Genomic DNA, 12875 nt, shown 5'->3' with positions numbered 1-12875 from the left:
ACTGATGTTTTAACGAGTGTGTTTCATCTCAATTCAAAAAATTGTGGACTTCTTTCCCCCTTAAATGAGCCCCTTATATTTAAATACTTAAAATTTACATCAGGAGCGGGTCTGGAAGGGGAGCGAGCTGTGAGGGGAACTCAGCTGCAATATGCAACTGCACCACCACATCTCACCAAATTCTACACACTGAATCTTTAAATGTACATCTTAGTGAATCAGGAATTGGACATGGATGTTTGATATATCATTGGCCCCTCTGTGTAAATTGTGGCCCCTGATTTATGAAAACTACACCAGCCTCTGGAGAACAACCCCCAAGCTAGTTTGTCCTTAATATTGAACTCATTACTTTTCTCTTCTGGACAGTCTGACAGGTCTTGACCATGACCTGACAGACATATTCAGCCAGAAGTGACCACACTGAAAGACATGTTGGTCTAATGTTTAATGTGTATTGTTCCTTTGATGCAGAAAATCCTAGGTGGAGGTTTCCAGGTTGTTTGTCTGCCCCATTTTTATGAACACATGTCAAATTCTGTACGAAGCTTAATTTGGACTCAGAGATGAACTGAAACGATGTTGGTGATTAAAGGTAAAATGTCAAGGTCACGGTGACCTCATGTTCTTGTGAATGTGATATATCACAAACACCTTCAGGGAATTTTTTACATCCAACACAAATATTCACTTCAAGGATGATTTGATTATAACTGAAAGTAGTTCAAGATCATCGACTTCACAAAAAGCCTTTTTTGCCTCGTTAATGTCACGTTTGTTATATAACTGGACACAAATGCTGCGAAAGAAACAGAACAAAACAAGAAGTGCAGGGAAAAATACTTAATCAACAAATTAAATTGCTCACACTCAGAAGGCTGGTTAGAGAACTCAGGTGATCCAAGAGCTGAAACTCAAAACAGAGACACAGGAGCTGGACTGAACAGAACCAAAGTGAAGAGACGACCTGACACAGACTAAACTGAGGCGAGGGACACACAAGGAAGGGGAAGATTAAAATATAGAGTACAAATCCAAAAAGACAAATATACAAAAACAAAGAGAGAGAGAGAGAGAGAGAGAGAGAGAGAGAGAGAGAGAGAGAGAGAGAGAGAGAGAGAGAGAGAGAGAGACCAGGAACTATTCTCAGACTGGTTGTTACAATGAAAATAATTAATAGATGATAGCAGTATAATAATAATAATATTATTATTATTAATAATAGTAATTTATTTTTCTTCTCTTTTCATCCTTATTTTCATCTGATCTACATATTGGATGGAATTAGAGGGGATCACAACATTAATAGATAAACATTTCAAACATCCCTGTCACAGAGGTATCATTGGATCCACGGTGTGAGCAAGACAAACAGACATTCATTCACTCACCACCTGCACAGGGGTGGAGGCAGAGACCAGTCATGGTCAGATACGATCAGAACTATCTGCATAGTGAGATGACACCAGAGATAAACGAGAAAAATGTTGTTGTTTGCATATTTGCCTTTTTGCATAAAGAGTTCAACAGAACACTGACTATTTTCAGTAGAAGAGGAGGAGCTGGTGTTACATTTCCCTAAATCTACACTAGAACTAGTTCAGTTTGGTGTTAGTGGTGAACACTGGCACAGACAGTCCACAGAGCAGCATCAGGATGGAAGGGATCTTCATTGGTGTCTTGTGTCTCTCAGGTCAGTGAATTTCTCTGTTTGTATGATGTCTAACAGGAAATCTGAATATAGAGATTAATTTGAGTCCTCATACATAACAACAATAACTGGTTTCATCCTCAGGGTGCCTCACCTTCTCCACATGCCTCCTCCATCAGTACCACTTTGTGCCTGATGAAATGACTTGGACTGAAGCTCAGAGCTACTGCAGAGAGACGTACACAGACCTGGCCACTATTGAAAACACTGAAGAAATGAAGAAACTTAAAGACACAGTTTCCGCCGCTGGTCACAGCTCTAAGGTTTGGATTGGCCTGTACAGTCATATTGACTGGAAGTGGTCAGATGGGTTCACAGGGACTGGAGCTGAATATAGGAGGTGGCATCATAATGACCCATCCAATGTAGAAGCCAATGAGCTCTGTGTGGTCCAGTTAAAGTCTGGAACATGGTATGATATTGACTGCCATAGGAAGAGTCAATTTGTCTGCTACAATGGTAATGATGTGCTTTATATTGATCTTTACTTCACAACATAATGTATAAGATATGATTTTGAAAACCATTGTGTGATCTCAACAATCCCTCTTTTGTTCTCAAACTTAACTGCAGGAACATTAGAGGATTCTGACTTTGTGCTGGTGAATACATCAAAGAATTGGACTGAGGCTCAGAGGCACTGCAGAGAACACTTCACAGATCTGGTCACTGTGAGGAACGACGCTGACAACAAGAAGATACGGAACTTGATAATACCTCTCGATTGGGCATCGATCGGTTTGTACAGAGATCCTCAGATTTACTGGTCCGACGGGAGTAACTACTCATTCAGCTCCTGGTATTGGGGTAACAACCCACTTGGCTCGATGAAAGTCGTATGTGGTGTTGCAGATTTGCAGAAGGGAGGAAACTGGAGGTTATTGTCCTGTGAAGAAAGAAAACCATTTGTCTGCTACAGCATCACATGTGAGAATCTTTTTTGTATTTTAGTGTTGCTTATTTTGTATTTGTGAGTTTTCCTACAGGCCTGATCAAACTGTCTTGTAGGTGTTGTGCCATAATGCATTAAACGTGATACCATGAAATGGTGTGCCTTTCGGCATTCAATAAATTTGGTTATCAAAATAAAATATTAAATATTAATATTCTATTATTAATATTAAATAATAACTTTAATTGATTAAATTTACCTCGGAGCACTACCCTTCAAAGGAAGGGAAAAGATAGCCAATTTATTGAATAAATCTCATAAAAGTACTAACTACAAATTTGGAACTCTGATTAACAATTAAATTAATAACTATAACCAAAATTACCATATAGATAGTTAGCTAAGTTGAAGGATATGGAGTTCTTGACAGTGTAGAGGTTGGCAAAATTCACTTATGCAACATTAATGAAAAAACATTTGTGAAAGAAAAACATTCATTATGAATATAATAAAGTATAAAAACACAAATTACTAATGGTGTACTTACCAAACAAAGATAGGTATGTGAGTATGCATGTGTGTGTCTATGTACTTCCAAAATGGCGGCTGGCCACTTTGAAGATAACACCCTTCCCCCCTATTGGAATCCTTACGACATGTAGCGAGGGTCCGAGCTAAGTAGGTGAAGAGTTATGCGTGTGCCTGTGTGTGTGCCAAATTAGAGAAAGTTGCTAGATGCATGCAAGGAAGGACTGAAGAGCATAACTAACATTAACTTTCTCAACAACTTGTAACCACAATATCACAACACCACAAATCAAACTTATAAACATCACACAGAATCGAATAAACAGTCTTGCTTAGCCTAGGGGGGAACATGCGGCTTCAGGCTTGTGATGGCCCCCGGGACACTGAGTCCTGGAGGGACATGCTACTTCAGGCTTTGACGGCACATGTAGGCCGAAGTGTGGTTTCACAAAAAAACATGCAAACCCCAAAACTCTGGGAAAAAAACACTCACGCGTTTTGTTATGGTTCCTCTAAGAAGCTGGTCAGCCCGCGATTCACTCACATGTGGCAGGGAGGCTGCAGCAGTTGCTCAGTTGCTGCGAGGCAGCGCAGCGCCGTTCTCAAGCACGCAGCCGCCTGGCTGTTCACACGGGACGTGCATTTCTCCGCGCTGGTCAGCCCCATAGACTGTATATATAAGGTCAGCCCGCGATTCTGCTTTCTCCGCTTGTTGTTGTACCCGTTGAATGTCGGGGTTCGGGGGTAAATGATGGTCTTCATAGCCCCCCCCACCTCTCTTTCTCTCTCTGTCTATCTGCTTGTGTGCTTGTAGTGGATGGGCAGAGGGGGACATTTAATTATGTGATTGGGAAAATTTAAACTCCAGGACAACGGAAGGGGAATACAAAGTATGGGATGCATATTTGATAATTTATATCATATAAAATATGTAATTTATATCGTTTAAAATCATGGGGGGAGAGGGGGAGGGGGGAGCTGGCTCATTAGCATTTAAAGGAACAGGCACTCAAAACAGGTCACTCTGTGGAGGGCTGTTTTATACAGGGTAAAAAGGATGCTGTTTTAAATTATCCTTGTGGTATTTTGACCAAAGTATGTTACAGACATTTCATTAAGACCCCAAGGAACCATATCAACTTGTGGTAAAATGGGCATGCTATGTCCCCTTTAAACCAAAGATCTGAGTAGTTCTATCACCACAGGAATAACTGTAGGTTTCACTAAACTATACACCACATTAAACATGTGTTTTGTTTCTCTCCTCGTTCTTTGTCTAAGCAGCAGTGAAGACGTTGGTGAAGGTGAGGGTGAAGCTACAGGACTCCTCTGTGGACCTGAATGACCCTGCTGTGAAAGAACAGATTCTGAAAGAGGCAAGTCTCCAAAATCCACCCTGAAACATGAACTCATTCATAGACCCTGGACAGATGTATTACAGAGTTTGACATCATCAAATAACCATGAAGGAGACGAGTGAATGTAAAAAAACTGTCACAGATGTTCTACAATGCAAAGCAGCCACACCAAAGGAAAGAAGAGTTATAATCATGTTGACTCCTTTAATTATTATTAGACTGATAATTCTTCCAGGTATTGCTTATGCAGTTTTTGCTACGTGACGATCACAAAATCCAAACATTCCAGCAGACAAATATCTTGGTAGCTGAGCAGTTACAGCTCCTGCCACGAAAGAGCAGTGTCCATGTAAATATCATCTTTCCAATAAAGACCAAAAATGCCTCAAAAGAAAATGTTACTTTGGGACGTGATGCTGTTTATGTGTCCAGAGCTGCAGGATTCAGACAAACAACAATTCTAATTCTAAATCTTCTCCTTTTACTTATTATTATTATTATATTATTATATGAATTATTATTGCTGTCATTAATAACATCTTTATATTAATAATTATCACTCTTATTGTTTGTCTGATGGTGCACAACTGTTCCTGGTCTCTCTCTATCCCCCACTCCTCCAATCTCTCTCTTCTCTTCCCTCTTTTACACCCCCCTCTCCTTCTAGCCCACATTGAGTCTGGTTCTAGAGGTTTCTTCCAGTTAATGAGGGAGTTCTTTCTCCACAGTCTCCAAAGTGCTGCTCGTTGTGGGAACTGTTGGGTTTCTCTATACACACGTCTTGACCTTCTATGTAAAGTGCCTTGAGATGATTTATATTATGATATATATATGCAATATAAATAGAATTGAATTGACTAAAAACACATAACTCTTTGTCTTAGAGAGCAAAGGAATCTGTTCAAAGTATTTCAAATAGCTGCCATTTCTGTTTTTCAGCTCCAGGAAAGATTGAAGGAGAAAGGACAGAGTGGCGTCACCTTGAAGTGGAGAGAAAAGGCTGATGGGAAAGTTTTCCACAAGGAGGAAAAAGGTTCTGACAAGAAAAAAAAGACTGAGCTTTAATAATTGAATTCAACTTTTATTGCATGCGCTAATGTTTCATGTGTGCACGTATACACACCTCTATCACTGTACGCAGTTAAACCATACCAATGAATGCTGTTGTAGAAAAACTAGCCTTTGTGTGCTTATATGCTTAAACTGTGCGTCTGTGTATGAAGAGCATCAGGAACTGTATGCAGCCCGGGAAGAATGTCTAATTAACACCAGACACAGGGAGAGTCTCCATCGGAAGGAAAATGTAATTAGTTGCTAGGCAGGTTAATAATGTTACAGCTGATTATGTCTTATACTAAGGGAATGACAAAGACCCACAGCACAGGTCAAGCCCATGTAAAACAGATTTCTGGTTGCAACTGTACGGTTTCACCAGACAGCACCATATATCCAGCATAAAGAAATGTAATCATGTATGCGCCCTTACTGGAATGATTGTTTTTTGAACCTATATTAAGTGTGTGGAAATGTAATCATTTAAAAAAAATGCAGATAGACATCGCCCGAATCTAATGGAGTCTGGAGACAGGACCTTCTAAATCGAGTAAGGCCTGAAACAGAGGCCTCCGAAACTCCAAGATTTATAATGGTGTCAAAGTTAGACCAACAACCACAACTTTAATACACCATTAGAATCGACCCCTGACGTAACTGTAGGGGGAGACAAAGTCAACTTGGGAAAGTATGACACCAATCGGTTCGGGACGAATCAGACGTTTTAACCAATAAGGAGGTGGAGAGATTCACCTCCTGATTGGTTGAATGGGCAACAGCAGAGACGAGGATGAGCATATAAGCAGAGGGTCTGAAGCTCAGTCTTCAGTTGGGTTCCGGAGCCAGCTCGGGTTTACATGTTGTAAAGAAAAATAAACTCTACTGCATTGAACTCTGACCATCTCCAGTGAATTCTTTTGACCAACTATTGAGACTCCAGTAATAGCAAAGTGTTGGAAAACAAGTCTAAACTTAGCATCTGGTCCAGTATTAGACTTTTTATCTCCAACAATACATCCTGTAGAAGAGTCTGACCCTCATCATTAAAACTGTTATTTACACTTACCAACAAATCCTTTGTTTTCTCACTCACAGGTTTGCAAAGGGGCAACAAATAACCACAGGTTTTTAAATGTTTCTGAATAATGTCTAAAGAATTAGACTCACATTCATCCCATAAATTGACACTGATTAAGCTCAATGCTTTAGGAGACAGTCTCTAGCAGCTTTCTATTTGACTCTGCTGACCCCTAGGGGTAAGACCATAGACTGCAGTTGCAATGTATGCAGTATGTATCCATTTACCCCAACATTCCCAAAACAGGAATGTACACGCACACTGCATGTACAACACACACACACACACACACACACGACAGTGGAATATTTCAATTTTTAATTTGATAACTTTATTAAACATGGCTTTTACATCTGAATATAGAGTGTAAACATTGTGTGGCTGTGACTACAAGCAGCTACAGAGCTCACAGTGTACAGTGTATGATAGGGTTGTCAGTGTTACTCTCAAGCTGTGACTCTTAGTGAAGGGATCATAAACCTACAAGTCTGTGTTATTGTCTTATGATCGTATTAGACTTTTTCTGCATGTGTGTGTGTTTCCTGGAGGAGTCCTCCTTCCTCTTCCTGCTGCCGTGGCTGCTCTGCTGCAGCCTGTAGGTTTTCCGAGCCTGGGCTCTCTCCTTCTCCAGGACCTCTGTGTCGTCCAGAATCTCCAGACCTGGGATCTGACTGATGACGTACTGTCTGAAGAGGAACAAAATGAAGACAAATGAGAAACACCATTCACAGGACATTGTATGCAGGTTGACCTCATGTATATAGATGCAGTTGTGGGATGTAATGAAATACATTTACTACATTAAAGTACTACATTTTTCATGAATTTGAACTTTAATTCAGTAGATTTATTTTCTGGGAACTTTCAATTTGACTCCACTTCATATATCAGCAAATATCTGACTGTTTACACCACTAAATTTTTTTACAATGTTTACGTTATTTTTTTTAATATTTCAATAATGGAACTAGTCCATTGATAGAATTGGAAGAGGCAGGTGAGAGTCAACACAAACTGAATTCATGAAAGAGCTTAAACACAAAAATAACATGTTCATTTTTACTGCTAGTGTGGTTGTTTTCATTACCATTAGTTGGCTCTGTAGACCAGATTATTACAATGGCTTGTGAATAATAATAATGAACTAGAACAATGCAAACTAAAGTGTGTTAAAATACAGAACTAGTTAAAGGACTTAAGTGGAAATGGTTGGGTCAGTCCCCTTGGACCCTGGGGCCACCACACCCCCCATATCGCTCATCTTTTTCCTTGTGTACTTTTTTACGTTTTCATTTCCAACATGTAGAACTAAGGGCTGTCTCATAACCTTCAAACTGCCTGAGTCTGGAGGTGAAATAATAAATCCTTTATTTAGGTGAAGATTTTCGGGACTGAAGCCTTCTGGTTTGTGTTTCTAGTTTGACCAATCACATTTAAGCAGGCTTTGGTTGCCTGAATGTGGAGAGAAAGAGGCTGAACACATTGACTGAAATACATTAGCAGTCAGCTGTTAGAGATGAGCCAAAGTGTCGTCTGGGCCTAAAACACCTACAAAAAGTATCACTATTTGTGTTTTGGACTGTATAGTTGTACGGAGAATGGAAGACCATTATCCTATACTTTCTGATTTGTCCATATTCCTAGTTATTTTATTTACTTTTTAATTTCCAACATGAAGACCTAAATGCTGTTTCCCACTGGCCGATTCTGGTTGTGAAATGATATATCCTTTATTTACAATATTTTTGTATTTAATAGTAAAACAGTGGAGGCCACAATAGGAGACTTTCATGATTAGAGACTGGAAACAAGCTGACAGTGCTCACCTGTAGTCTTTGTACTGGGTCAGGCTTCCTCCATTGAAGTAGCTTGGTGCTGCCTCGTTGTTCATCATACTGAGGATCCTGTTTTTTCAAAGGAACAGAGAAGAAGTTATATGAAGAGAAAAGGGAGGGTTATCACTTTCACTGTGCATGTTACCATCTGTCAGTCTCTCTTACTCGGAGGCTAAAACATTTCTACACCCTACAATGATTCCCACATGAGGAGGAGTTTGTACGCTTTTTTCCTCTGAAGGCCTTTCTCACACAGGCCAGACCCGTATTGCATCCTTCCACCAAGTTTTGTGGAAATCCATTTAACAAACCAACAAACCAACAAAGGGACAGGGTGCACATGCTTTGAGTGCACTGTGTTGTGTCTGTTGGGACTTCTACCAGACAATGTTAAATCATGGTTTTTGTCGAGTTTAGCTACGTTAGAGGACCTGTGATGAAGAACAGGCTCTATTTCTTAATAGCTCGATATAGAGATTTGATTCCAATCACCTGAGCATATTGTGTATTAGGACCAGATTTATTTTTGTGCTCATTAGACTGTTGTGTTTTTGTGTTTTCTCTTGATTGTCTGGCTAGTTTTTAAATCTTATTGCTGGACAGTACACTTTTGTTTTCCTTTTTCAGTTGTTTGAAAGACAAATGTCCTTCTAGTAAATGCAACAATGAAAAAGTTCTTTTGTCGAGGTCTGCAGGAGCAGAAAAGCATAAGTGGTGAAGCTACAACAGATCCCCTGCAGAAATACAACATACAATCTGAGGCTCACTTGATGTTGGGGAACTTGCGTCGTATTTCTTCCACGAACACGGGCAGATTGTTGATTTTGTTCTTGTTGATGCACACTGTGGTCACGCTGGGCATGTAGGGGAACTTTACGTGAGATGTGTACTTGTTGCAGTCCAGAATCAGAGTGCTGAGCTTCTCCAGCTGACCGAGCAGAACCGGGTTCCAATAAAGACTGAATGAAGGAGAACACGCTGCGACTCCAGCTGCTCAGGCTCGTCTCTCTCTGAGGAAATATGCTTCAAAATGTATGTTTAACTGTGTGATCGATGGAATATCCACCTGCTGGATTTTGTACCGTAAATAAAAAGGAAGGTTGATTTATGTGTGGGAAATTCATACTCTGCAAATTATTCCCTGATGAAATGGTTCACTTTGACCTGCTTCTAAGTTAATCTGGTAAATGAGGCCACAGACAAGCAACAGTGTTTTAAGGATCTTAAAGCTGCACAAATCAATCTTTTTACATAAGCGACGGCTCACGCGATGATGTAAAATATAAAAGGTGTGATTCGTGGCGACAAACATGCAGAAGATTTCCATCAAACTCTGCAGTTCCCCTCAGCTTGAAGGAGTAGAGTGCGTTTCAGCTCCACCAACAACTTGTTTTTGCCTCACTCTCATGCTTCTCATTATCCTCATATCCAGCTGCAGCAGCTGTTTTCAAATGTTAAACCCACACGTGCTCTGCAGCAAAGTGCGCGCAGACAGTTAAAGAGCAGCTGGTGGAGCATTTAACAGCTAGAGAGACAGATATAAGGTATTAACTGGTGCTGGTGTCATTAATAACATCTATAATCTATAAACAGCACATTTCATATTTTCATTATTACAACCAGTCTGAAAGAGTTTAGATATGATAATACATATTCACATATTTTTATTATCATCATCATCATAATCATTATCGTTATCATATTCATCATTATTATTATCATCATCCTTATCATTATGATTTTTTTCATTATTATCATTATAATAATTTTCATCATTATCATTATTATCATCAATATTATTATTATTATTATTATGATTATTATATGATGCTTACACAACTGTTCCTGGTCTCTATCTCCTCCTCTCTTCCCCCTCTCCACTCCCTCTCTTCTCTCCCCTCTTTACCACCCCTCTCCTCTCTTCATCATTTTTCTTCGCTCACCCAAAACCGGCCGAGGCAGACGGCCGCTCACATTGGGTCAGTTTTCAGTAAACGATTACGAGTTTTTCCTCTACACTCTATACTCTATAATTTCAAATGTCTCGACCTTACTATGTAAAGTGCTTTTTGGTAATGTATGTTATAATTTGGCACAATACAATAAAATGTAATTGAATTTAAACATGTTTCTCAGGAGACAGAAAGCTGGATGTTTGTGGATCAAAACAATCTGTGGACCTGAAGAGAACAGCAGCATTGGTGATAATCCTCTTTGACATTACATATAGTTCTTCTGTCAGTTGTAATCTAAGAATATTGACAAGTGCAGCTTTCATTTGTGCCTCTCTTTTTAACAACCTAAGCTTTGCAGGCTACAACAGCAGTTGAAGACTTTTAGTCCTTTAGCTTCTGATTACTAAGAAAAGGATACTCATCCAGCAGATTGTAGCTCAGGTCCAGCACCTCCAGAGTGTCTGTCTGTGTGAGTATAGTTTCATAAGGGATTTCTGTCAGGCCCTGGTACGCAAATGACAGCCAGTGGAAGCTGGAGGCATGGCTGGACTGACTGTGATGGCCTGAAGTATGATGATCCATTCTCTACAGTCCCTCTGCACCCGTAGTGATGAAGATTAGGAGAGAAGTCAGATGATTATGCCATGATCAAAACCTTGAATTCACAACAACAAACACAGGGGAGAGTCTTGATGAGTCTAGAAGCAATGGGCTTTTCATTTATTTTACGATTACCCTATCAGCTCGTAAAGAAATGTTCATCTATAGACTTCTAGACTATAAACAAAACACTGTATACTACATGCAACATATGCCTGCACAGCATTATGACCAGCACTTCAGTCGAATACAGTACTACACAATAGCCCTGCAAAATAAAACAGCTGTCACTAACATTTTTGTAACCCTAATAAGTACAATCTTACAGGTTGATGCGAGGAAAAAGTCCAATAGTCCTTCCTCAAAAACTATCCAAGATGTATTGATACACAATAACTACAAACTGTTAATATATTCAGATATTAGAAAAAAACTTTAAAAAGATTTTGAGTGTTGTGATTTATAGCAGGGGAAATGAGCCTCTTCATTGCTTTAAGGGTTGGACTGAAATTATTATTACCTAAAATTATGATTATTATTATTAGTAGTAATAATGATAATAATAACTGAATATGAATACAGCTCTGCACAGCATCTGGTGTACTCAGTCTTGAATACAGTATGTTCAGGTAGTTCTTGATTATATTAACTTTATTTAATGCTACTTCCATCGAACCTAAGTTAGCTATATTTTAAGAGAAAGGTTTCGGTGGCATGTATAATTTGTAATGTCTCTGTATGTTGCAGTTCTTTCTCAGTGATACAGATATTGACGCGTTGTAATAAAACTACAAACAAGACCAGCATGAAACTGATAACTGACACAACCAGTTTGTCTGTGGAAAAGACTTTGGATACCGTCTCTGTCTGTAGTTTGAGAGATAACATTGTGTGCAGGCTGATTCTCGACTAGGCTACTTAGAAGTGTAAGCAATTCTGGGACTCTTGATAAATGCAACTTATTGAAACCTGCAGAAACCCTGGGCTACAAATACAAACGTCTTAAAGGGATGAGCCACGCTCAGCACAAAGAATAGGAAAAGAGGAAAGCTCTTTCCCAAAGTTCAAAAATACTCCTTCCAACACCTTGTACATGAACACAAGCACTTTAGCTGGTGTACAGATCACATTTCTCTGAGTCAGATGAGTTGAAATGCGACTGACACAAGACTATCAGCCCGACTATCTGATTTTTTAAAAGCTGCTATTGTACTGTACGTTTTAGAAATAACTTTTTTTTTAATAATTTAAAGCAGCCTGGTGATCAATAACAACAACAAGTTGACATTTATCTTTTAACATATACACATGTATATCTGAGTTTTAGTCTAACTCACCGAGCCGAGGAGCTGAGAACGGTGTCTCGAGTGCATCCAAACCTCTGAGAACTGCTCACATAAAAGGCCTCCTTTCATACCCACGCTGTAGATCACATGATGGGGATAATCACATTTCTGCCTAACCTTGTGGTTTGCAGGACCCACAGGCAAAGATCTAAATAACACTGATGGCGTTGAATTCTCAAAAGAAAGGGGAAAACAACAGCAGCAGCGTCCAAGTGGGGCTTTGAAACCAATGAAGAAATATCAACATGGAATGTAGTTTTACTCTACCAGACAAAAGTTGTTTTAGGGTTCATAGACAGTGGCTAATTAGATTTGGATATGACATAATCTCCGTCATCAGACCTTACTTTGAAGCTGATGTTCACAAAGACATTTTCTTTTGATCACTTGCTATCAGCAAGCTGCTCCTCGGAGTCATCACAGATTTGTGTCTGAAATCAAACTGTGGGAATTCTACATTTGATTCTTCCTGCCAGTTCTGTAAGAGTAATTTACTTCAACTCAATAATCCAACAGCTG

General features: G+C 39.4%; 2 protein-coding genes across 3 annotated transcripts in view; one reads left to right on the top strand and one right to left on the bottom strand.

Annotated features, from left to right (window-relative positions):
- LOC117779186 (macrophage mannose receptor 1-like) overlaps nucleotides 1-4598 on the top strand; it is a 63698-nt gene extending 59100 nt beyond the window's left edge. Inside the window, exon 4 of the mRNA XM_034615180.1 lies at nucleotides 4416-4598. Within this exon, the coding sequence (XP_034471071.1) occupies nucleotides 4416-4531 (116 nt within the window). The 3' untranslated portion in view covers nucleotides 4532-4598. The remainder of the gene's footprint in view (nucleotides 1-4415) is intronic.
- Nucleotides 4599-6923: 2325 nt separating this feature from the next.
- On the bottom strand, nucleotides 6924-12532 carry LOC117779197 (leucine-rich repeat-containing protein 72). Of its 2 annotated transcripts, none has more exons than XM_034615196.1 (5): nucleotides 12348-12532; nucleotides 10829-11006; nucleotides 9223-9405; nucleotides 8447-8524; nucleotides 6924-7306 (listed from the first exon to the last, which is right to left on the bottom strand). In XM_034615196.1, exons 2-5 carry the CDS (start codon nucleotides 10990-10992, stop codon nucleotides 7114-7116), a joined length of 618 nt encoding a protein of 205 aa, XP_034471087.1. In that variant the 5' UTR covers nucleotides 10993-11006; nucleotides 12348-12532; the 3' UTR covers nucleotides 6924-7113. The 2 variants fall into 2 exon arrangements, with proteins under 2 accessions (XP_034471087.1, XP_034471086.1); XM_034615195.1 differs by having other exon boundaries at nucleotides 7050-7306; nucleotides 10829-11065.
- Between the last annotated feature and the right edge of the window lie 343 nt (nucleotides 12533-12875).

The sequence above is a fragment of the Hippoglossus hippoglossus genome, chromosome 18 (assembly GCF_009819705.1).
Source record: "Hippoglossus hippoglossus isolate fHipHip1 chromosome 18, fHipHip1.pri, whole genome shotgun sequence".
In the NCBI taxonomy this organism is placed as follows: domain Eukaryota; kingdom Metazoa; phylum Chordata; class Actinopteri; order Pleuronectiformes; family Pleuronectidae; genus Hippoglossus; species Hippoglossus hippoglossus.
The sequence above is the reverse complement of the archived record's forward strand: the minus strand, read 5'-3'. Positions and strand labels throughout refer to the sequence as shown.